The following is a 25,009-nucleotide window of genomic DNA, read 5'->3' as shown; positions in this document are numbered from 1 at the left end:
AGCCGTGTCCAGACCGGTCAAGTGGTGGGGGTCACGTAATATCACCTTGATCTGATTGTTGAATGTGAATGCTCTAGTAACTTCCCCAGTTTCTGTCGGTTGCCCCTCGTCATCTGAAAGTGTATATTTACCATGATATCGCCTCAAACCGTGCATCTTGGCGCCTCACAGTTTGGCGGGCAGCAACCTCCTTTGAAGAAGACCGCAGAGCCCACCTCACTGACAAAAGACAAAGGAGGAAAAACCCAACACCCAACCCCAACCAACCAATTTTCCCTTGCAACCGCTGCAACCATGTCTGCCTGTCCCGCATTGGACTTGTCAACCACAAACGAGCCTGCAGCTGACGTGGACATTACCCCTCCATAAATCTTCGTCCGCGAAGCCAAGCCAAAGAAGAAAGAAAAGAAGTTTGCTTAACATATCGACCCTGTTGTCCCATTTCCATCCCTGAAGTAAACGTGTGCTTTGTACCTGCACTTTGGTCTGGTTCTTCACCTGTGGGACCCACACGAACCCGAACAACAGGGGGTCAAGCAGTGGAAAGGGTTAAGAACTTGAAATTTCTGGGTGTCAACATGTCTGAGGATCTGTCCTGGAGCCTCCGTCAATGCAATTGTGAAGAAGGGTCGCCAGTGGTTATACTTTGTGAGGAGATTTGGTTTGTCACCAAAGACTTGCCAATTTATACAAGTGTATTCTGACTGGTTACATCCCTGTCAGGGACAGAGGTGCCAACTCACAGGACAGGAAAAAACTATGGAGAGTTGTGAACTTGGTCTGCGCCATCAAAAGCATCAGGCTTCACTCCCTTAAGGACATTTACTAAAGGCAGTGTCTTAAGAAAGCAGCCTCTATCCTCAAGGACCCCCACCACCCAGACCATGCCCTCTTCACTCTGCTACCACAGCTTCTTCCCCTCTGTCCATTCAGGAATCTGATGGCGGTGAACCACAAATACTACCTCACTTTCAATTTAATTTTATAAGCAATATTTGGACTGTAACACTGCCGCAAAACAGAATTTTGTGATGTGTTCACGACAATAAATTCTGATTCTATTTAATTCAGTAAAAACCCATGCAAACACATTGTACTAAGAGCATCAGGACACACCTGCTCCTACAGAATTGGGGCTAATCCAGTACCTGTTTCACCATGAACTGGATCCTGTAAGACCTGCCTCTCAACGTCAGATTCAAAGGTGGCTAGTCGGTCATTTATAAATGAATGCATTTATGTTCATTCGCGACGGCATGACTGCATGCACTGCTTCCCTAAAATATACCCTATGAGGGACTGTGTCAAGTGGTGGACAGGAGCAAACTGGTGCCAGCGCTGGAGTGGGACCTGACTCTGGTTGCAATGGCACCTGGTGGTAGAAGCTCTCATGCCTGGGTCAGGTTCAGAGGGGCTGAGGTGACTTGTACCCATACAGATTTCTGAGCTGCACCATCTGTCCCTGCTGTAACAGAGACTGACCTCAAACCCACAGCCCTGAACTTAAGGAAAGTGTTGCCTATGCTCAGAACACTCACTCCAACACGGTGAACTTCAGAGGATGCTGCGGCATTAAATAATTAAAACCACAGACGAATGGCGGTGGCACTGCCGGAGCTGCTGTAAGGTCAGCGATGCCACTGGTGTAGACCTGGGAGAGCAGAGATAGAGCACTGCTCAGCAGGGTCCTACTGTCCAGACTTGAAACAGCCTGTAAAAGGAGCCGGCGGTTTTATTTTACAATCCTACATCCACGGTGCCTGATATCAAGATAGCAGTGCCTGTGCTGGACAAGGGGTTACAGACTCCGGGGGAGCAGCTGACCGGCGCAGGGTGCCAGGTGAGGGGAGAAGGAGTAGCTTGGGAAATTTCCCTACAGGGAAGGTGGACCAGCAAGGGGCTCAGTAGCTGAAGGACCCACAAGGGCTGCAGGCTGCTTTGCGGTCGAAGGACCCACGCAGGCTCTAGGCTGCTGGAGACTGGCTCGGAGGAACTGGGACTCGGAAGGAAGCTGAGGGCAGGAAAGGGCTCCCAAAGGGCCTTGGGCCCTGAAGGCTTCCTGATCATATCGGAGTCTTGGACCTGGAGCACAGGTTGCCATTATTTGAACTGATGTCTGTGCAGCTGCGGGAATCGCTGGAGGCGAATCCACGGACACTCAGTGACTCTGAAGGGAGAGTGGCTTCTCTTTCTCCTATTGTTAGGGGTGCTGGGCAATGCTCACGGCGACTGTTTGCCTTACGGCAGGCAAAATATGAAGTATATCAAGTATATTACATGTTTATGCATTATTACATGGCAATAAAAGGAACCTTAACAGGTTACAAAAATAGAGAGAGTTGTGGATGGTGAGGAGGGTTTTCATGGACTACAGAAGGATTTGGACTGTTTGGAAAAATGGGGTGAAAGGTGGCAGATGAAGTTTAATGTAGATAAGTGTGAGGTGCTTCATTTTGGGAGGAATAACCAAAATAGGACATATGCAGTGAAGGGGAGGGCGTTGAGGAAAGCTGAGGAACAGAGGGATCTTGGAATAACGGTTCAGCATTCCTTGAAGGTGGATTCCCATGTAGATAGGGTGGTGAAGAAGACTTTTGGTATGCTGGCCTTTATAAATCATAGCATTGAATACAGGAGCTGGGAGGTGTTGTTGAGACTGTTTAAGGCATTGGTGAGGCCAAGTTTGGAGTATTGTGTGCAGTTCTGGTCTCCAAATTATAGGAAGGATATCAATAAGGTAGAGAGGGTGCAAAGAAAGTTGACAAAAATATTGCCTGGATTGCAGTATCTTGAATACGGAGAAGATTGAGTAGACTGGGATTTTATTCATTGGAGCGAAGGTTGAGAGGGGATTTAACCATATATCCATAGAGAGTGGTGGTTGAGTGGAATGATCTTCCGGAAGAGGTAGTTGCGGCAGGGTCAATTCTGTCATTTAAGAGCAGGTTAGATGAGTCCATGGATGTGAGGAGGTTGGAGGGTTATGGGCAAGGGAGTGGGTAGGTGGAACTAGTGGAGTTTCACATAAATCGGTGCGGACTAGAAGGGCCAATATGGCCTGTTTCCGTACTGTAAATTGTTATATGGTTGTCAGAACAATGGCTGCAATGTATGGAAAAATTGAAAATAGTTTCCCTCCACACGGACAGAGGTACGGTGTCACAAACCTTCACCTACCAAGAACATGGTGAGAGTTTTCCCCATGATGGCATTGAAGAGATCCTGAGCAGAGTTCCCGGTCACCATGAAGAAGTCACAGAGGAAGAGGTACTCGCGGCAGCTATTATCGAGAAGAGCGTAATGCTGGCTGCGGAACAGGCTCTCGAAGGGGTACTGCGGGAATGAAACAGTCACGGTCAGCACAATGCACTTGCAGCACCAGCGACCCGGGTTCGAGTCTGTATGGAGTACAACACGAAAGTCTGCAGACACCATGACTGAAGTAGAAGCACAAGGTTGGAGAAACTCAGCAGGTCAAACAGTGTCAATGAAGGGCTCAAGCCCGAAATGTCAGTTCTGTATCTTTATCTTTGACCTGCTGAACTTCTCTCACCTTGTGCTTTTACTGTCTGTAAGAAGTTTGTATGTTCTCCTTGTGGCCACGTGAGTGACCTCCAGGTGCTCTTTTATCATTCCACCCTCCAAAAAAAACAAAGGGTTTGATGTATTTGGGCAGCGTGGTGGGCTCGTGGGCCAGAAAGGTCTGTCACCATGCTGCACCACAAAATTATTATTTTTTAAATTAAAATACCAAGTTCAGGTCGTGTAACCCCTTACCCAAAAATCTGAAATGTTCGAAAACCCGAAACTTTTTGAGTGCCGACTCTGACACTCTGTTGGTGCCAGTTTGTCACCAACCATCGTCACCGCCAGATTTACAATACACGCTTTACTCGCTGTGATGACCCTGGAGGAAACCTTTTAAAAAGCCATCCAGCAGAATTTCTAGCATTTGGTGCTGCAGTTATCCTCTTTTGTAAGCAGGGGCCACAGTGTTTTTTTTTTGGTAAGTGCAAAGGATTATTTTCATGTGAAATCTGAAATTCATCTCCATGATTGAGCCTGCCACTGTTTAACAGCTGATACAGGGATTCGGCTGATGCTACTGCGCTGCTGTGTTACCCGTAGCATGTTATTCCAAAATCTGAAACACTTCTGGTCCCGTGCATTAGAGGTACTTGACCTGTACAGGTATCTGGAATTCAAGCAAACGGCATCCCCAAGCAACCGGCAAAACAATCGAGGAAGTAAACACAGAAATGAATAAATCGAAGTAAATACAAATTTAAATAAAAGTAAATGTTCTCTGAAGTCGCACACAACCCCCGGTGAAGGTGGGAGCAAACATTCAGCCCCGCCCGTGGCAGCTGTTTGAATAAAATGGCGGCGCCCAGGATGAAGAGTCGGCCGATGCCGCTGGGGCAACTCTCCCAAAGTGTCTCCCTATCTCGCCAAGTAAGAGTCTTTATTGATTAGTATAGTTTTAAGTCTACTAGTAAGACTTTACCTGTAAACCTGGGTGGGCTTCATTATTTTGTAAGTTACAGGATTAAAGGGAACTTTACATAATTAAGGACTGCAAGACTAATATTTTTTCAAATTATTTTAAATTTTGCACTCCCTCTCTCTCTCAAACTGTTTATTCTTCATGCAAGTGTCTTAGTTAGGCATTTTAAGAGTGTGTCTCAGGCAACCAGAAAATTCACATATTCAGCACCCGCAATCTCCATAGGTGTTGAATACCAGACACAATACTGTGTCTTGAAGGACATTTTTTTTTCAAAACACAGTACACTTTCACAAAGGTGAGAGAGATGAAGGGAAGTGCGGGAAACTGAAGCAAGGTGGATGATAACATTTTATAGCAGAGCAGACTGGAAGCAGGTCAGGGAGCTCCTCCTCCTGAACTGCTGGACCTGCTTCTCTCCTCACGCTGCCGGATGTCTTCCATTGTAACTTGGGTCAGGAATGAACTGGAGTGGTTTGGAAGTGAACCCCACCCCCTCCTCCCAACAGCTGCCCGCTCCCCCGGGGGGTGGAACGCACCTACCCGAATGTCGTTCTTCTGTGCTGCGTGAGGCACAATGATGGGTGCTTCCAGTTCCGATGATGCAATCACACTTCCACGGTTCCCCAAGGTGAAGATGGTGTTCCTGTTTTTCAATGAGGGTTTGGAGAAAAAGCGTGGGGAGTGGGTCAAGGTTGAAAGGCAGTTAGTTGCTGGAAGGAGCGGAGCTAATGTGGCCAAGCCGTGCTCAGATCACGTGCCACTCTTCTCGATCTCTCTGTTCTACTTATAACCACCGATGTTAGGCTAACTGGCCTAACAATTTCCTTTCTGTTGCCTCCCTCCCTTCTTGACATATGCGATTTTCCAGTCCTCTGGGACCATGCCAGAATTTGTCGATTCCTGAAAGATCATTACCAATGCCTCCACAATTGGCACCAGAGATCAGTACCCGGGTTCAAATTCCGCGCCGTCTGAAAGGACTTGTACGTTGTACGTTCTCCCCATTTCTGCGTGGGTTACCTCCGGGGGTTCCGGTTTCCTCCAACCATTCAAGATGTACCCAGGGGTATAGGTTAATTGGGTGTGATTGGTAGCACAGGCTCATGGGCCAAAATGGCCTGCTATAAAAATGTAACAGCATCAACACATCTCCCTGCCAGGATATTGGTTTTCCTCAAGTTCAGGTGCAAACCGTCCCACATCTACAGGTCATCCTGTCCCCAGAAAAGGTTCCAATGATCAAAGGACTTGAAACGCTGCCCCCTGCACCATCTCCTCAGCCGCACGCCTGACTTCATAATCTGCCTGTTCTGACCTTCTCCAGCACACAACACTGGGAGTAATTCCGGGATGATCGCCTTGGACTCAGATTGTGGAATTGGGAGCAATAGCAAATTGCTGGAGGAACTCAGCAGGTCGAACAGCAAAAACTGTTGATGTTCTGGGTCTACACCCTTCATTAAGGACTAAGAGTGGAGAGGGAAGATGGGGGAGTGGGGAAGATAGGGGCTAGTATGTGATTAGTGGATTGAGAAGGGGATGAAGGATGGAGCCAGGAGGGGAACAACTAACAGCTTCTCTTGTTTACAGCATAATCTGTTTAGCGTGGGGTGTAGAGGCTGGAAATCTACGGCTCCTGAGACACCGTCATCACTTTCCTGACTGCATGTGAAGTCAGTTCAACTTCCACACAGTCCCTTCCCCTTTAAGATGGAGCCAATTGTGCTCAATCAGCTCTATGAGAGTTTTTTTCTTTAACCTCCGATAAAAAAAGAACCACCACCAGGTTCAAAGTCAGTTTCTTTCCCAGTCCAGAATGAGCCTCATATTGGTGAAATTAACGTACATTATTGCACTTGGTGCATCTTGCCTGCCTGTCATTGGACAGTAAAATCCCAGTTATCCATTAGCCTCAAGCAACAGGGAAAAAAATGTGGTAAAAAAATACAAAACTTTAAAATTGGCACTCCCTAGTGGTTAGTTCGCCAATCACGTGACATGCAATCTCATGCAACCGGATAAGTCACTTTATCTGGCATCCATCAATCCCCATAGGTGCCAGATACCGGGGGCTTTTTACTCTACTTACAATAAACTCTCAGAGTCACACTCAAAATCACGTCGCCCTTCCAGTTCACAAAGGTGGTGGAGAAATTCAGCAGCTCAAGGATCACTCAAAGGAAGTGAAGGGAAACCAACAGGGCCGCGTAGCGGTCAGCGCAACGCCTTTACAGCACCAGCCATCAGGGTTCGAATCCCGTGTAAGGAGTTTTTATGTTCTCCCTGTATCTGTGTTGGTTTTTTCTGGGGGGCTCCGGTTTCCTCCCGCCCTTCAAAGCATACTGGGGGTTGTAGATTAATGGGGTGCAAATTGGGCAGCATGGACTCATGGTTACCGTGCTGTATGTCCAAATTTAAATTTGAAAAAATAAATAAAACATTTCAAGCCTAGCCTTTTGTCAGAGAGAGGAAATAAAGGGTGACCAACATTTAAGGCCTGGGGCCTTTGTCTGGCATAATTTAATTTTATTTACATGATGGAAGAAGCCGATTCTGGCCACTTCTACCTGTGCCGCCAAATTACACCCAAATTTACGAACAATCCCCGTACATTTTGGAGGGTGGGAGTAAACCAGAGCACACAAGGAAACCCACGTAGACCTGGGGAGAACATGCACACAGCACCTGATTCGAATCTGGGCCGCTGGCGCTATAATGGCATTACGCTAACCTGACAAAGGGCACAGGCCAGAAACTTGGTTACTCTTTACTTCCCACGGATGCTGTATGATCTGCTGTGTACACTTTTGTGTACTGCACGAGACCCCAGGCTTTCTTATGTTGTCTCCACTTTGTAAAAGCTGATGTCTCTCTCAGTACAATTTAATTTGCTGTCAAAACACAGATGCTGGAGAAATTCAGCTGGTCTCCCAGAGTCCATAGGAGATAAAGGTATTTTACCGAGATTTCGGGCCTGAGCCCTTCTTCAAGGAATGAGCAAAAAAAAGAAACAGGCATCTGTGTGTTAAAGGCTGGGGGCTAAAAGGGGAAGAGCACAGACCAACAGACAATTGGGTCTGATCGGAGGGAGGAGAGGTGAGAATTGATTCTGGCAGAATACCCGACTGTAAAGCCGCCTGATCTACCCCAGTGTGGCTGTTGGGGTGCCACCTGAAAGTGGAGAACTCGGCCATGAGGAGCACTTACCTAACCCTCCTCGGGTAGGTTCATTCTCCGGTTCAGAGCATCCCCTGCTGCACCTGAACACGGCATAAAGACACAAACCTTCTAAGATATTTAATATAAGATTTAAATATTGTTTCTCTCGCCATCAGGTAGATATCAATTTAACAACAGTGCCTTACATTTAGTTAGTGACCTTTACGTCGCAAAGCGTATATTCAGTTTTTTAAAAAAAACTACTTTGGGGCATTAGATTACATTACCAAAAACTCGGTTAAAAAGTAGTACATTACTTCCAAAACTCAGAATCTTGACAGCTGAAGGTAGGGCTGCCAAAGTTGGCACAATTAAATGCTGACATAAATAAGAGGACAAAATTAAGAGATATCTCAAGAGATACAGGGCTTGGAGAGGGGAAGGGAACACAGCTCAGACGTGGCTCTCCTTCAGCCGGCACGTTCAAGTGACAGAAAGGCATCTTCTCCGTGGACACCAACCGCACGCCCCCAGCCATGTCTGCCGGCGCATTAGCTGCGTCCAAGCACCTGAAAGCAGCTGAAGGAGACAGAGGAAAAATTTTGTGAAAGGAGACAGGTTTAATTTGCTGTACTACTTATGGGAATGTCTAGCTGGAGTTCTTGGTGAACAAACTTTCTCACTTCATCTGGGTATACTTGAGGTTGAGCTCATTAAAAACTGCAGACGTAAACCAGAAATCAATTCTTCAAGGTTTATACTATACACTTGGTGAAGTTCAGTAGGGTTTAGCTTTCAATTGTTAGCAGCACTTTGCAACAATACACACAATCAACATTGGTAAAGGATATCTTTCTTCGCTGTGTCCTCCACTCCCATCAGATCATCCTTGTCAGCCACCTCCTCGTACTGAAGAAGAGAGCAGGCTTAGTGACATTTGACCGTAAATTCCTAACAGTTTTGCATCTCACTGCACCAGTATCAGTTTGAGGCAAGCAGTGGGGGCTCAGCTTTGTGGGGGTGGGGGAGGGGAGGGGGTATATGGCAGTGCCCTTATGCCACTCACAGACAGGGGACAGCTGGTGTAGCTTCAGGCAGGAAGGGGAGGGAGAGCTCTGACCTGCACTTTCATCAGCCGACTGCTGTACGACTTGAAGTAGGAGAGGTAGATCTTGCTCATGGTGTCGACGTACTCATCCCGGATCTCCTTCGCCACGTGCCGCTCGTTGGCCAGGAGGAACTGGTAGAAGAACCTGCAAGGTGACCAGAGCAGCCAGTGAGGACGGGGCGAGCACACAGCGTCAGGGTGGAGGACTCTCAGCAGGTCCCGCCACCGGGGAACCGGGGAGGGGGCTCCTCATCGGCAGGGGAATCTCAACATAGTGCACGACAGGCGCTATCCCGCCTCCTGGCCAGCAGCACTCCCACAGCAGGAAGCATGGAAATTTGCAGGCAGGGAGAGAGGTGCGGCCGGCACATCAGTACCGTGTGTGGGGAAACTAACTGGGGAAAACGACCGACTCCTTTTGCATTCTGGGAGCCATGTGAGGAGACGCCTGACCTGTATTTCAGACCCATGTTTGAGAAATGGAGGTGGGGTGGGGGGTGGGGGGGGTGCGGGGTGATAGAGAGATATGCCTGACCTGGGAGAGATAGTTTGCCTCTATTTCAGCAGTGTGTCTGGGAACGAAGCAGGGACCATATTTCAAGAGCGTGTATGGGAACAGGGCAGAGAGACATCTTGCCTGTATTTTAGGAGTGCATTCTGAGGAACCTGATAATTTGTCATTGGCTTGCGAAATGAGTAGATCTTCTGGAGAATAAACTCCCGGATCTTCGAAACGGCCTGGATTAAATAAAAGCAGAATATTTAACCCTTTTGGGCAGAGCACAGACCCCTTACGTTTCACAACAATAAGCACTAGGCCGGTCGATGGGGTCCCATCACTTGCCCAATCCCCATTCTATCTGATCCATCAGTCGAAACCTCTCCCGTTATTTTGACCGATAAACCTCGTTTACAGTTTCCCAATCAGTGACTCCCCAGCCTAAGGACAGCTCAACAAGCTTCTTTGTCCCTCAGTCCTAGCCCGAAATATCAACTCTTGCTTCTCTTCCCACAGAAGCATCCTGACCCGCTGAGCATTTCCCGTTTTTATTTTAGACTTCCTGCATCTGCAGTATTTTTTAAATTCTAATTTTCTTCTCTTCCCAAAATTCACACTGGACAATGAAGATGTGGCTTCCTGAACACTTCTGGGTGCATTTTATGGATTTTGGGCTGCTGATCACGAAAATCACCATGACATCTTCCTATCACATATCGTTTATTTTGGATACGACCTCATTTGTGATTTTCTGTCATATTTTAAGTCTACTAGTGTATTGCACACAAAGCAAGCTGTTTTGGTCAGTCCACGCCTGCCTGGATGTGCACTCAGTGCAGGTGCTATACAAATGTTGTCTTAGGCTTGGGCATGCTTAGTCAGGATAGTTGCAAACAGGTCATGAAAGCAGCTCACATATTCAGATGCTGTGCATTACATTGATTATGGATTGAACGCAAGTTGATGCACAAGTTCTTCAGACAATAGCATTTATTGTCTTCAGGAAGATTCACAACAGCTGCGACGCATTCTGTTACATTTGTGGCAAGTACACGCCCAAGGCTCAAAGACGCAGCATGACTGCACTTACTTCGAAAGCCTATGAGCTCTACCTCGGTTGTAAAATGGGTGACCCCAATAAACCCTGGGCTCTTCACATTTGTTGTGCAACTTGGCTTGGAGATACTCAGAAGTCAATTCAATAAAAGTTAATTTAATGTTTCTTCATTAGCTTGAAGTTGTCCATTGTAATCCCCAATTTAACTTCAGGAAGCACACCTTTTGAAAAAAAATCTTGTCCAGTTTTATGAGGAGAAAGAAGTAGAATGGGGTTGAAAGGAAAAGATACATCAACAATGATTTATATTGTAGAGCAGACTCGATGGGCAGAATGGCCTAACTCTACTCCAAATTTTTCTGGTCTTAGGGAATTATACACCTCTGTATCTTATGCTTTTCTACAATCCAACGGCTAGAACAACTCACACCCTTCCAACAGTGTCCTAAATGTTTCTCTCTGAGTGAAACCCAGCAGAACCACTGCTTGTGCCCACTGTCCACTCCCTTACACTCGTGAAACGACAGGATAACCATGATACATCGTCTTGGCAGCAAGAGATTGGGACCTGGGTTACAACCCTGGAGGAGCCCAGTACGAGGGGGTCAGTCAAAATGCGGAGGTCAAAAATTAATGTCCCGGAACACTGCACAAAGAGGGCGGCCGATACAAGGTCAACAGTGTCATTTCAGGGATATGGTCAAACAGGCTGCGAGCTGTTGGTGACTTGTGGTCACAGGCCCCACACAGGTTGCAGGCTGCTAGAGACTGGATCATTGGGAACCAGGTTTTTGGAACCAGCATTCGAGAGGGTGTTGAGGGCAAGAAGGACTCCTGAAGAGCCTCAGATGCTGAAGGCTTCTTGATCGTATCGAAGTTTGGATCTGGAGCTCGGGTTGCCGACGGTTTGATCTGGAATCTGCGCAGCTGCGGGAGGGCTGGAGGCAAGTCCACAGACACTCAGTGTCTCTGAAGGGACTCTCTTTTGCTTCTCTTTCTCCTATTGTTAGGGGCGCCGGGCAATGCTCATGGCTGCGGCAGGCAAAGGTTGAAGTACATACAAGGATAATTACATGTTCCCAGAAACATTTAGACAAGTTTGTGGAAAGGAGAAGGTTCAAGTGATAAACACAGAGAAGTGCAACTAGCTTTGGGAGAGGTGACACCGTGGAGCATTTGGGACAAAGAGCCTGTTTCGGCCCATATGACTCTACGACCACAAGGGAGGAATGGCTTTAGAACAAAAATAGGTCCTTCAGCCCATCTAGTCTGTGCTGAACTACTATTCTGCCTGGTCCCACTGACCTGCACCCAGACCATAGCCCTCCATACCCTTCTCATCCATGTGTATGTTCAAATTTTTCTTAAATGTCAAAATTGAGTCTGCATTTACAAATACACCTGGTAGCTTGTTCCACACTCCCACCGCTCTCAGCATGAAGTTGCCCCGCAATGTTCCCTTTAAACTTTTCCTCTGGTCCTCCAGTTTTTGAATCTCTCCTCAACCCAGTGAAAAATGCCTTCTTCTAATAATGCATGGGAATCTGCCACCCAACTACGCCGGCGTCACAAATCGGCACAAGACCGCATGCACGCAGGTTGGGGGAGCAAAATGAAGTCAGACGTCTGCTCCACCATTCGAACCATTCAATGTATTTTTCTCCTGCCTTCTCCCCACAATATTTGCTGGTCGCTCAGGGATCCACTTTCCATTATCGGGGTCTGTGGGGAGCCCCCAAGTTTTTGGGAATCTGCAATTCCGGGTTATCACTGATCAACTCAACTGTCAAGTTGAATTCGTACCTTCACCTTGAGGCGGTCCAGGATGGTCTGCACATCGTCGCAGGCCAAGGTCTCCTTGAAGGACTGCTCCTTCACGTAATTGATCTTGTTGTTGAGTTCATGGAGCTGCTCCAGGAACTGCTGATCAGTGACAGGGGTGTCCAGAATGATGCTGAAATGGAAGAGGAGCAGTGGGGGAGTGAGCAGGAGTGCCGGGAACTTTACAGAGTCAACATGGAGGATCTTTCAAACAGCCGAGAGGATCACTGGGGTCTCTCTTTCCTCTGTAGATGACATTTTGTCTAAATAGAGCTCACCCAGCGCACAATATCTTCAACCCACTACCATCAGGAAGGAGGTATAGGAACATCAAAATCAGGCCTGCTAGGCTGGGGAATAGCTTCCTCCCGCAGGCTGCGAAATTGATGAACAGTATCCTGTAACCGAGTAATTCATCCCAAAGTATCTATCATACTTGTCGGCACACAAGGCGATTGGGTGTATAAGAAGACCCCCAGAATTTCCACTTAAACTGTAGGTTTTGAGTGCCACTCGCTGTAATAAGGCTACCCCAAGTATGGCACTTACTGCTGAGAGCTTACTGCCCCAAGAGTCCTTTAACAGCCAAATTCATTGGGTGTTTCACCCACGACATTACTTAATATATAATCGTGCTTCTTACGTTGTTGTATTAAGTAGTGAAGGAAATTAGTAATTTTAACATTAAGATCTGCTGGTAATTTCTGCACTAATATTAGTTTTAAATTTAAATATACAGCACAGTAGCAGGTCCTTTCAGCCCACGACCCCGTGCTGCCCCAATTACAACCAATTGACCTACAACCCTGGTACGTTTCTCTGCCTCAGTACTAGATCATTTCTTTTAATAAAATGACTACACTTCTAAGTAGTGGCTTTAAAGTCTTTGGTTGCCTTTCACCCACAAGTGCAAAAATGTTTATTTTATTTCTTAATTCAACTTCTCCATTTTGACGCTGCTTGCGGACCATGTCTGCTACAGGCTTCTCTAGAATCGGCCAGTGGCAGTGCCTCCTCTCATTGCATCAATAGGCCCTTTCAAACTGCCGTGTAAAATGGCAGTTAACGCCCCAGTTATGCGGCAGTTAGAAAGGATCTGACCCAACCCCTTCGGAATCCAACTAGGTCCCTGACCTACCTCAGAGGTAGACAGGCAACCCAGTTAAACTTAACTAGGTCGTGTCCACAGGCAATTTGAATAGGAAAATGGCCAACCCGGTTACTCTACTGACATCAGCGCTTGCGCACTGGCGTCACAGGAGGACCCCTGGCTGAAGTGCCTGTGCAATCCAGGGGGGAAGGGGTCACTGCCACAAGGGGAGAGGGGTTGCAGCTGCGGGAGGAGAGAAGTCGCTACCGTAGGGGGGGGGAAGGGGGGGCACGAACTGCCATTGCTGCGAGCGCCACTCCAGGGGAGGGGGGCACAATTGACAGAGTGGGAATCGACTGACAGGGGGAGGGTGACTGACTTGGGGGGGGGGGTGGTGTTTGATAGGGGGTGTAACTGACGGCGGTGGTGACTGATGGCCAGTGGTGGGCGGTGGGGGGGGAACTGACTACTGATAGTTCCCATGAGTGCGTGACACGTCACTTACCGCGTCATAACAGGGTTGGCCCCAGTAATCGCACCGGGTCCCAGAAGGGCCACCCAGGGACTGCAGTTTAAAAGAGGCCAGTGAAAACTCGAGCCTTTCCAAGAAACCACGGAACAATTACAGCTCAGAAACAGACCAATTCGGCCCCTCTAGTCGGTGCCAAACCATTTTTCTCCTAGTTCCACTGACCTGCACTCCCTCCATACCTCTCCTATCCATGTACCTGTCCAAATTCTTCTTAAGTATTAAAATTGAGCCCATTCACCACTTCAGCTGGAAGCTTGTTCCCTACTCCCACCACTCTCTCTGTGAAGAGGTTCCCCCTCATGTTCCCATTAAATGTTTCTCCTTTCACCCTCTGGTTTATATCTCACCCACCCTCGGTGGAAAAAGCCCACTTGCATTGACTCTGTCTTATTCCCCTCATAATTTTATTAAATGCCCCTCATTTTTTTTTATACTCCAGGGAATAAAGTCCTAACCTGTTTAACTTTTCCCTGTAACTCTTGAAGTTCTTGAAGTCCAGGCAACATCCTAGTAAATCTTCTCTGCCCTCTTTCAATCTTATTGATCTCTTTCCTATAGTTTGGTGACCAAAACTGCACACAATACTCCAAATTTGGCCTCACCAATACCTTGTACAACTTTACCATAACGTCCCAACTCCTGGACTCAATACTTTGATTAATGAAGGCCAATGTGCCAAAAGCTCTCTTTACAACCTTAATCCACCTGTAATGCCACTTGCAGGGAATTATGTATCTGTGTTCCCAGATCCCTCAGATCTACTGCACTCTTCAGTGCCCGACCATTTACGTGTATGCCCTTTCTTGATCTGTCCTTCCAAAATTCAACACCTCACACTTCTCTGCATCAAATTCCATCTGCCATTTCTCAGTCCATTTTACCAGCTGGTCCAGATCCTTTTTCAAGCTTTGGAAACCTTCACTGCCCACATCGCCTCCAATCTTTTAAAAGTGCCACAAACTGGCCACTGCGAGATTTACTGTGATTGGCCTGGTGGGGCAGTGTAAAGAGGATGCACAGTTAAGTCAGCTGCTCCACATGGCCAACTGTTAGCTTCGTTTACTGTGCTGTTACTTTAAGGTATGTTGACAGGTTTATAAAACATTTTTAGTGTTTTAATACAAACATTACTATTAATCCAGCTTCCCAAACAGCAGCGTGCTGTGGCCACAGCCCAGGGTCGTGGGACGGGGGTGGAGAGGGGAGCATTCGCAACTCACGTGATCATGGCATTGGGCACCACCAGCTCATCCACCAGTTGGCTGAGCTCACTGCGCACAGACTGCCGGTTCTTCAGCTTGATATTCATGGCGATGGACTGCTCCTGCAGCGTCTGGATCTCACAGCTGATGCTGCTCAGATCACACTGGAAGGTGCTGAGCATCTGCTCCATTCTCTGCCGCAGGAGAAACAGGCGGTGGCGTTAGGAGAGGAATAGAGAGGCTAAAGGTCTGGATAAAGCTCAGCTATCATACGGGCAGGCCATTTGGACCATCAGGCCTATGCTGGCCCCATTCTGCCCTCCCCTATTTCTTGCTACACTCCTCAATGCCGGCAATTGATATGCAGTTATCCGACACTTATGGGGATTGGCAGCTGCCGGATAGTGAATTTTCCAGTTGCTTGAGATGGCATTTTGTGTGGGTTGGTGAGTTAACTGCTGGGAGGGGGGCCACAATTTTAAACATTTGTAATTTTTAGCTTACCATATATGCTGTAGGATGGTCTTCAAAACTTAAAACTTTCACCTTAAAAATTGGGGTCGTCATAGACGCCAGGTCTAAAATCTGCACACTGCCAGCGAAGTCTCAATACCGCCACTATCTTCCCGCTGGCTCCGACGAATGCCCCCCGTTAGTTATGCTTTCAACAGTGTCCACTGGTAAGTGCCAGATTTTTGGGCGGAGGGGTGGTCTTATCCAAAGGGTATCGCTCAAAACTGAAATTTTAGGTGGAAATTCTGGGGTTCGTCCTATACAACGGACATATAGTATTTATTTTCTGCAATTTTTTTTTGCTGGTTGCTTGAGGCTACCGGTTGCTTGAATTCTGGATAACGGAAATTTACTGTACCAGCATAACCCCAGGATCCCGAGGGAATTGGAGGACCCAAAGGAAACCCACGTGGTACAGACAGCGCCGGAGGTCAGGATGGAGTTTCTGGTGTTGTGAGGTGCAGCACCAACTGCTGTGTGACTGGGCTGCCCCGCCCACCCCGGGGTCCTTGCCTTGAATTAAAGGGAGCACCGACACAAACGCTCCACTGGTCAAACAGTCACAGATGCTTTTACAGTGAGGAAAGAAGTCGTTTGGCCCAACTTGTCCATGCCAGCCTAGTCGTCTACCCTAGCTTAGCCCCGCTTTCCTGCTTTTAGCCCCTATTGCTCCAAACCTTCCTTATCTAGACCAACAGCAGAAGGAATTAATGTCCTGGGTGATCAGGAAACCCTGAGTAAAACACTTAAGTCTGAAGACATTGTGATCGAAGTACAACACAATGCTGGAGAAACTCAGCAAGTCAAACAGTGAACTTTATACAGCAAAGTTAAAGAGTGGGTGCGGCAGAATTACCATTAATTGGTAGTACAAAAAAATAAACTGTACACCGCAAATACATGTAACCAAAGAACTGTAAACAAACTGACTGTGCAATACAGAGGGAACAAGAAGAAAATCAATGAAGTGCACAAGTAAGAGTCCTTAAATGAGTCCCTGATTGTGTTTGTCGTTGTGGGGTCTGATGGTGGAGGGGGGACACACTGTTCCTGAACCTGGTGGTGTGAGTCTTTGTTGATGCTGCTGTTCTCCAACGGCAGTGTTCGCTCCAGATGTTCTCGATGGTAAGGAGGGTTTTTCCTGGGCTGTGTCCATTACCTTTTGGAGGGCTTTATGCTCAGGGGTATTGGTTTTTCCATACCAGACCATGATGCAGCCGGTCAGCGCACTCTCTACCACGCCTCTGTAGAAATTTGCCAGGGTTTCTGATGTCATACTGAACCTCCGCAAATTCAGGCTTGAGCCATTTCAACAAAGGTGTGAGCAAAATGTAGGAAGGGGCCTGAATAAAATAATGGAGGAGGGGCAGGAGGAGGAGCACGTTGCCACAAGCAGGAGGTAATAGGTGGATTAAGGGAGGGAGGGCACATCAGCCAACAGAAGGCAGGGGGAGGGGGGGGGGAAACAGAGAGTGGTCTAGCAGAAACAGAGAAGTCACTTTTAATGCCATCCGGTGGGAAAGTACTCAGGCGGAATATTCGGTGTTGCTGCTCCAATTTACGAGTGGTCTTGGTGGGAGAGCCATGGTCAGACGTGTCAATGCAGGAGTGGGGTGCAGAATTGAAAAGGTTGGCCACTGGGAGATCTGCGACACTGAAGCGGACAGAGCGAAGGTGCTCAGCAAAGACCTTACAGGATGGAAAGAGGCCCTTTGATCCAACTTGTCTTGCTGGCCAAGTTGTCTACCCAAGCATAACCCCATCTGCCTGCATTTGGCCCATATCTCTCCAAACCTTCCCCATCCAGACCGACAGCAGCAACAACTAAAGCCCTGGGGAATCGGGAAACCCTTACAGGAAGGGCCAATAATGTTGCAAGTAAGAAACAAAACTCTCAGCTGGTCAGGCTGCGACTCCAGATGGAGAAACAGAGTTTCAAGGCAGTATCCTCTCCTCGAACGGAACAGGGCGACACGGTTGCCATACAGCGCAATGCCTTTACCACACCGGCGAATGGGACCGGACCGGGGTTCGAATCCTGCGCTGTGAGGAGTTTGTAATGTTCTCCCTATGTCTGCCTGGGTTTTCTCCAGGGGCTCCAGTTTCCTCCCACCGTTCAAAACGTAACAGGGTATAGGTTAATGGGGTGTAAATTGGGCAGCATGGGCTCGTGGGCCAAAAGGCCCCATTATCACAGTGGATGTCTAAATTTAAAATTTAAAACTCCGCCTCCCCCACTGCCAGGAGGACCACCATTACAAGCCACAGACAGATCTGCCCACACAAATTCCTCCCCGTAAAGCCCTCAGCATCAGACACCGACCCATTTATTCCTCGGTTAATGGAGAAGTCAGGAGCGAACGACTCTAGTTCCACCATCAGAGACTGCATATGTGGCAAAAAATAAATTGTTGGTTTGGGGGGGGGGGGGGGGGGGGCGTGGGGTCGGAATTGTTGATGTTTCAAGTCAAAATTGTGCATCGAAGCTGATTGTGGAAAGGAGAAATGGTCAGTAAAAGGAGGACAGGGTGGGAGTGGTGAGGCACGGGTCAGTCGAGCGGGAGAAACAGGGAGGGACAACAGACAGATGGGGAGGGCAAGGGGTGGAGTTGGCAGATGATTGACAAGCACTAGAGTTTCTTCCTCCAGATTCCACGATCAGTCGTGGTGAAGGGTTTGGACATGAAACATGGACAATCACAGATGTCAAGTCTGCCCAGCGGATCACTTCATGCCTCCAGTTACATCAGCTTTGTTCAGTGGGTCTCCTGGAAACTGCCGGTGGAGGGTCAGGCCGCTGCTGGCAGGCACTGATTGTCTGTCAGTCTGGCAGTCTCTCTCATGCAATCATGCACAGGTCAGCCCCTGCAAAAGAAGGTGGCCTTCTCCCTCACTAACAGCAAGATTGGCCAAATGGTGCACCAACAACCACCTCGCACCCAAGTCACCAAAACTAAGGAGCTAATTGTTGATTTTAGGAAGGGAAAACCAGAGGTTTACAATCCAGTGATCATTAGGGGATCAGAGGTGGAGAGGGTGAACAAATATATGTTATTGGGAATCACTACATTGGAGGATCTTTCCTGGGCCCAACACACCAATGGCATCGTGAAGAAAGCATGTCAGCGCCTCTACTTCCTTAGGAGTTTGTGGAAGTTCGGGATGACACCAGAAACCCTGGCAAATTTCTACAGGTGTGTGGTGGAAAGTGTGCTTATCAGCTGCATCATGGTCTGGTATGGGGGCACCAACACCCCTGAACCTAAAGCCCTGCACAAGGTAGTGGACACAGCCCAGGACATCACAGGCAAAACCTTCCCCACCATCCAGAACATCGAGAGGGAATGCTGCCGTCGGAGAGCAGCAGCAATCATCAAGGATCCCCACACCACCACCCAGCGCACCCTCTGTTCTCGCTGCTGCCGTCAGGGAATAGGTGTCGGGGCCACGAGACTCGCACCACCAGGTTCAGGAACCCCTCCACCATCAGACTCCTCAACCACAAACTCAATCAGGGACTCGTTTAAGGACTCATACTTTCATATTCTATTGTTTTCTTTTTCCTCTCTGTATTGCACAGTCAGTTTGTTTGCATTTTTTTTGTTTACATATGTAGCTTTGTTTTGCACTTCCATTAAGAGGTCATTCTCGCAGGAAAAAGAATCTCCGGATTCTATGTGATGTCATATATGTACTCTGGCAATAAATCTGAAATCTGAAGTTGGAGGGCATTTTATGACCAAACACAGGCCTCACCTCCCTTCCAGCTCCAAGCAGGAGCAACACAGCTAGTTCCTCTCCCTGTCAGTTGTTCTTTTGGCTGTCCTCAATCAACCTACCTCCAGGATGGTGTCACAGGCCGTGATCTGGTTGTGCAGGGTGGCGATGTTCTGACTCTCCTTGATGTCTAATGGTTACCGCTGAGAAAAGCACAGGGGTGAGAGTGAAGGGACGGCTGCTGAGTGCCCATCCCTCTACAGGCAGAGCAATGGGGGGGGGGGGGGGGGCAATGATAGGAGGTCAGGGAAATGGTGGTGGAAGGTAAATTTCCTGGTGCAAACCTTGAGTAAAATTGCCCTGGGTCAATGATCGCCGAGATCACGGGCCAGAGCTAGAAAGGTCGGTGTAGCCTTACTCCCCACAACACTGTTGCCCAGGCACTGCACCACCCTCACACACTGCATCTCACCGACACCATCCCAAGCACTGGGTGTCACTGTACCACCATTATATGCTGCAACACTGCAGCCCAGGCACCTCACTGCCCACACACACTGCAACCCAGGCACTGGATGTCACTGCACCGCTGAAGTGCCTAGACGAGGAGATTGTGCAGGTGGGGACCCAACCAGCCCTATCATAACAGTCAATGGTTGATTGGTTGGGTGTTCTGGAGCAGTGGCTGCAGGGAAGATCAATTAAGGTTCATTGATTGGTTGGGCAGAGCTTCTATCTGCAGCATCAGATCCATGAGAGACCAGAATGACCTACAAAAATTTCAAGAGCATTGCAAATGATCTTGCACTTTGGAAAACAAAATTGGCTTACATCCAGCTTAGCTGGGAATAACAGGGCCACACGCGACATGGCAGGGATCTGTTGGCTGCAGCCTGCTACTGGATTACAATATTGGTTGCTATTTGCCTCCCAGAGTTCTACTATAATTCTGTAACCCACAGAATGCTGTCCAATCCTGGCCCTTCCCTTGGTCACAGGAAGACTCAGAGAGCAACATGTCGAAACATATGGAGTTCACAGATCTGTCAGGTTTGAAGAGGCTCCAGGGGATACAGAGCTAGGAAAGGGAGAAGAGACAGGGAAACAGAGTCACTGAGGGGTATCGGGGAGACAGAGACAGGGAGGGGTGTTGGGAGTGACAGGGAGGGGCACAGGGGGACCGCAGAAACAGGGAGGGGCATGGGGATGGCTGCAGAGACAGGGAGAGGAGCAAGGGGGCCGCAGAGACAGGGAGGAGCGCAGGGTACTGCAGATATAAGGAGGGGAACAAGGAGATTCAGAGAGGTGTTGGGGTGACAGAGACAGGAAGGGATGATGGGGGCGACAGAAACAGGAAGGGATGTCGGGGGCGACAGAGACAGGAAGGGATGTCGGGGGCGACAGAGACAGGAGGGATGTCAGGGGTGACAGAGACAGGAAGGGATGTCGGGGGCAACAGAGACAGGAAGGGATGATGGGGGCGACAGAAACAGGAAGGGATGTCGGGGGCGACAGAGACAGGAAGGGATGTCGGGGGCGACAGAGACAGGAGGGATGTCAGGGGTGACAGAGACAGGAAGGGATGTCGGGGGCAACAGAGACAGGAAGGGATGTCGGGGGCGACAGAGACAGGAAGGGGTGGAGGAAAGGGGTTACAGAGATAGGACTGGATCTACAAGGCTAGTGTGTGGGGCAGAGGGAGAAGTGGAATAAAGTTGGGGAGTGTGGTGAGGACAATAAGGGGCGAGGATTAGAAGGCAGTGGGGTCAGATGGGGTAACTGGGATGGGATGGGAGCAGTAGTGGATAGGGTTCGGGACTGTGATGGTGGAAGGTTGAAGACAGGAGATACAGGAAAGAGAAATGAATTCTTCCCACTCTGGACCCAAGCACCAAATGGCTGACATTCCAGAGCAGACGAGAAGGAGTGCTACACTAAGGGAGGGGCTGTCGTTTGGAATTCAAGATAATCTCCTCCACTCTGCTCTCACAGGTGGATCAAACACCTGATGGCTGCAATTTTGAAAAGGCGCATGGGAAATTATCCCTCCCTTGTCCTGAACTAATAGCTATCCTCACTCAACATCATGGAACTAATTCACAGGTTGTTGCTTGTGATCTCTCATTGTGCACTATTGGCTACTGTGCTTCCTAAAGCACCAAATGGGCTGCTCTACCCAAGTCTGACATCACCCAACAAGCTGTTTAAATTGCTGTGAGAAAATTGTGGACATTTTTCTCCTTTTACGTCAGCAAGAACTGTTGAAGGTGATTCCAAATCCCCACTACGAGTTTAATTATAGTGAAAATTAGACTGTTTAAGGAAGCTGAAGAGGATTTTTAAAAAAGCTCCAGAAAACCCCCTTTCCCTTAAAAGGGACAAGGCAGGAGAAACTGTTCTGCAAAAAGGATACAATCTTTAATGGAGGCATGTTCGATGTTCTGCAACTCTGTCTCCACCTGCTTGGAGTAGTGCCTGAGGTCCACACCCTGGAAGAAAGGATGGCAAGTTAATCTCCTCTTGAATATAGAATAAACAGCCTGTAGTACAGTGCAGGTCCTTCGGCCCACAACGTTGTGTCAGTTTCTGCAAACCTAATCCACAACAATCCAATACTTGAAGTGAAACACAAAGGTCTGCAGACGCAGTGTCAGAGGTAAAAACACAACACAGGAGAAACTCAGCAGTGCACTTTATATAACGTTTCAGTTATGATGTCTGCCTGTGAAAGACTCAAGCCTGAAATGTCAGTCACACGTGTGTTAAGAACCCAGAGGACCTCAAAACCCAGCAGCATTAGATATTCACCCAGACAAATAGTTACTTAAACAAAAGTTGCTTTTAATTATCTTTCAACATGAAAATAGAATCAAACTTTAACTTATCACTATTGACTTACTTAACCCTCTTCTAATTCTAAGCGCACGTGCGTGTAATGTGTGTGTAAGTTCAGAAAAGTTCTCTGGTTCACAGTCCAATCTCACTTCTCATTCTTCCAAGTTCACTGGTTGCAGGCAATTCTTATACTGTGCACAGAATTTAACATGTATAAACTTCACCAGGCTTTGGTGCTTGAAAGGTAAATGGTTACCGCTCAGGAAGGTTCTTGTCGGTTTTCAGAGAGAGATTTGTTGTTCGATGGACATCCACAACTGATTCCTTCCGATCAGCCACTTCAGCGTCTTGCTGATGAAACTTGCCCCCTTCAGGGTTCTCCAGATGATCTTTCAGGTTACCACAGAGTGCCTTTTTGTTTCTATTATTCCAAGTTAAACATTAGACAGCCAGTCCTCTCCTCTTGCATGAACCACAAGGGCTTTGACCAGGCTGAACTAGAACTCACAATCCATCTTCCAAATGGGGCTTTCCACAAGCTTTCCAGCTTGTCCTGTTCCAGTCCCAGCTGCTGTTGCTGGCTGTAACACTGTAGAATTGATCTGTGTGTGTGTGTGTCTATCTCTCTCTCTCTCTCTCGGAGAGAAAGCCTGTTTAACTCTCTCTGTTTGCAAAACCACATGACCCTATTACAACAGCTTCAGACAATCTGCAGCTCCAACAAGATCTTTCATCTGTTGCCTTTTTGTAAACAACAATCCTCTAGTGAAGTCTGTTGGGCACTCTCCAACGCTCTTGCAAAGACTGTTTGGCCCTGACATGTCTTGCATGAGCAGAGCTCCAGTATTTTAATTAAGATCTGTTTTAAAGTGTTTGTGTGTGACCAACTCTAACAAACCTTCCCCAATTTATCTCCCAAAAACATATCTATATACTCTGTAACACATGTATACCCTGCTTTACAAAACTAGAGTGCTCCAATGAATCTTTTTGTAAGTCGAAATGGCGTAAAGCAAAGAACCATTCACAACTATTGGAGTCTATTTTCGTAAAAATGAAAACCCATTCAAATCCTTTCGTAAAAGTGAACACGGCTTTCTGCACAAAAGCACATTTTCGTAATTCAAGTATTCGTAAAGCAGGGTATACCTGTCTATCTTTATCTCTGATGGACACTGTGCAACCGGGTGAGTTCCTTCAGCATTTCTGTGTGTTTTAACTAAATCACAGGGGTGGCCAACCTTTTAATTTTTAATTTAGACATACAGCACAGTAACAGGCCATTTCGACCCACGAGTCCGTGCCGCCCAAAATGGCCTGTCACCACATTGTATGTCTAAATTAAAAATTAAAAGGTTGGCCACCCCTGGTTTACTGATTTCTGTGTTTCACTCCAGCAGTTTTAGTCCCTGAAGTGGCTGATCAGAAGGAATCAGTTAGATAAGAAGGGATGTAAAAAGAAGATTTATGAGAATGATTCCTGGAACGCAAGGGCTAACATATGAGGAACATTTAACAGTTCTTGGACTGTATTCATTGGAGTATAGGAGAATGAGAGGGAATCTCACGGAAACTAAAAGGATTGGATAGAGTAAGTGTGAATCAGATATTTCCCTTGGTGGGTAATTTCAAGACAAGAGGGCAGAGTCTTAAGAATTAGAGGGGACCCATTTAAAACCGAGATGAGGAGAAATTTCTTTAGCTAGAGGGATGTCGATTTGTGGAATTCGTGGCCACGTGCAGCTGTGGAGGCCCGATCACTGGGGAAGTTTAAGGGGGAGATTGAAAGGTATCTAATTAGTCAGAGGATCAGGGATATGGGGCAAAGCACGGAACTTGGAAATAGATGTGAGAATAGTTTAGTTCAGGGTGCAGTAGTAGAGCAGACTTGATGGCTGAATGGCCTACTTCTGCTCTTTTATCTTGTGAACTTGTTAGCACATGGGCGGCCAGGGCCAAGGTAATCTAATCCTTCCCTTGAAATAGCCACTCTGGAAATCTAGTTTACAGCAGCCATTCTCAACCTTCTTTTGACTAATGGGGTCCCCCTTAGGACTCTGCTCAGAGTTTATGGGCCCCCCTTTCCTGTGAAGCAGTCATTTTGGTTTCTTCCATACTCCTTTCCTACCGACTACACACAAAAAAATATTTAAAATATTTATGGTACATGATGTGAAAAGACAACAAAGCTTTTACTTGCATGTGCTGGTGGCCCTAGGGCCAATGGCTGGTTTATAGAAACCTCCTGTAACTCAAAGGTTTTCATAATGGGGGGTTTGCAGAAAGTTGGAGAGCCTGTTCACATTGATCACCCGCTGTAGGAGAATGCGGCAGCAGGGCAGAAAGAAGATGGAGATGTGCCTTCGGTTAACAAAGATCTTCAGCTGTCCCTGCAACCACACAGTGGGTCCCAGATGTTGCTTCAAGGACCAGCCCTTCCCCAACACACCACCCCAGACCCCAGAACTAGCACTGCTGGAAATGGGAAGTTTCCATGTTCTCTTCCAATGCAGGAGGCCATTCAGCCCACTGACTGCATGTTCAAGAGAGTTAGATAAGACTCTTGTGGGTAATGGAGTTAAGGGTTATGGGATAAGGCTGGAAAGGGGTACTGATGGTAATGATCAGCCATGATCTAAAATGGCGGTGCTGGCCTGACGGGCCAAATGGCCTACTCCAGCTCCTATTGTCTATTGTTGTCACTCATGAATCTTGTCAGTCCCAAAAGAACCATAGATCATTACAGCACAGAAACAGGCCCTTCTAGTCTGTGCCGAACCATTACTCCACTAGTCTCACTGGTCTGCACCAAGTCCATAGTCCTCCATACCTCTCCCATCCATGTACCTGTCCAAATTTTTATTTTCTTTCTTTTTTAAAAACATTATTATTATCAACTATTCCAGATGTAAAGAACATAAGAAAAAGAAAGGAAACCCTGTAAAGATTTAAAAAAAACCCTACTA

General features: G+C 47.6%; 1 protein-coding gene across 1 annotated transcript in view; it reads right to left on the bottom strand.

Annotated features, from left to right (window-relative positions):
* vps52 (VPS52 subunit of GARP complex) overlaps nucleotides 1-25,009 on the bottom strand; it is a 58,871-nt gene that overhangs the window by 23,544 nt on the left and 10,318 nt on the right. The window contains exons 4-12 of the mRNA XM_069919610.1: nucleotides 21,622-21,697; nucleotides 19,331-19,398; nucleotides 14,997-15,172; nucleotides 12,137-12,287; nucleotides 9,415-9,515; nucleotides 8,790-8,922; nucleotides 8,521-8,578; nucleotides 5,051-5,184; nucleotides 3,178-3,333 (exon numbers count right to left, since the gene is read on the bottom strand). Of these exons, the coding sequence (XP_069775711.1) occupies nucleotides 3,178-3,333; nucleotides 5,051-5,184; nucleotides 8,521-8,578; nucleotides 8,790-8,922; nucleotides 9,415-9,515; nucleotides 12,137-12,287; nucleotides 14,997-15,172; nucleotides 19,331-19,398; nucleotides 21,622-21,697 (1,053 nt within the window). The remainder of the gene's footprint in view (nucleotides 1-3,177; nucleotides 3,334-5,050; nucleotides 5,185-8,520; nucleotides 8,579-8,789; nucleotides 8,923-9,414; nucleotides 9,516-12,136; nucleotides 12,288-14,996; nucleotides 15,173-19,330; nucleotides 19,399-21,621; nucleotides 21,698-25,009) is intronic.

The sequence above is a fragment of the Narcine bancroftii genome, chromosome 2, assembly GCF_036971445.1.
Source record: "Narcine bancroftii isolate sNarBan1 chromosome 2, sNarBan1.hap1, whole genome shotgun sequence".
In the NCBI taxonomy this organism is placed as follows: domain Eukaryota; kingdom Metazoa; phylum Chordata; class Chondrichthyes; order Torpediniformes; family Narcinidae; genus Narcine; species Narcine bancroftii.
The sequence above is the reverse complement of the archived record's forward strand: the minus strand, read 5'-3'. Positions and strand labels throughout refer to the sequence as shown.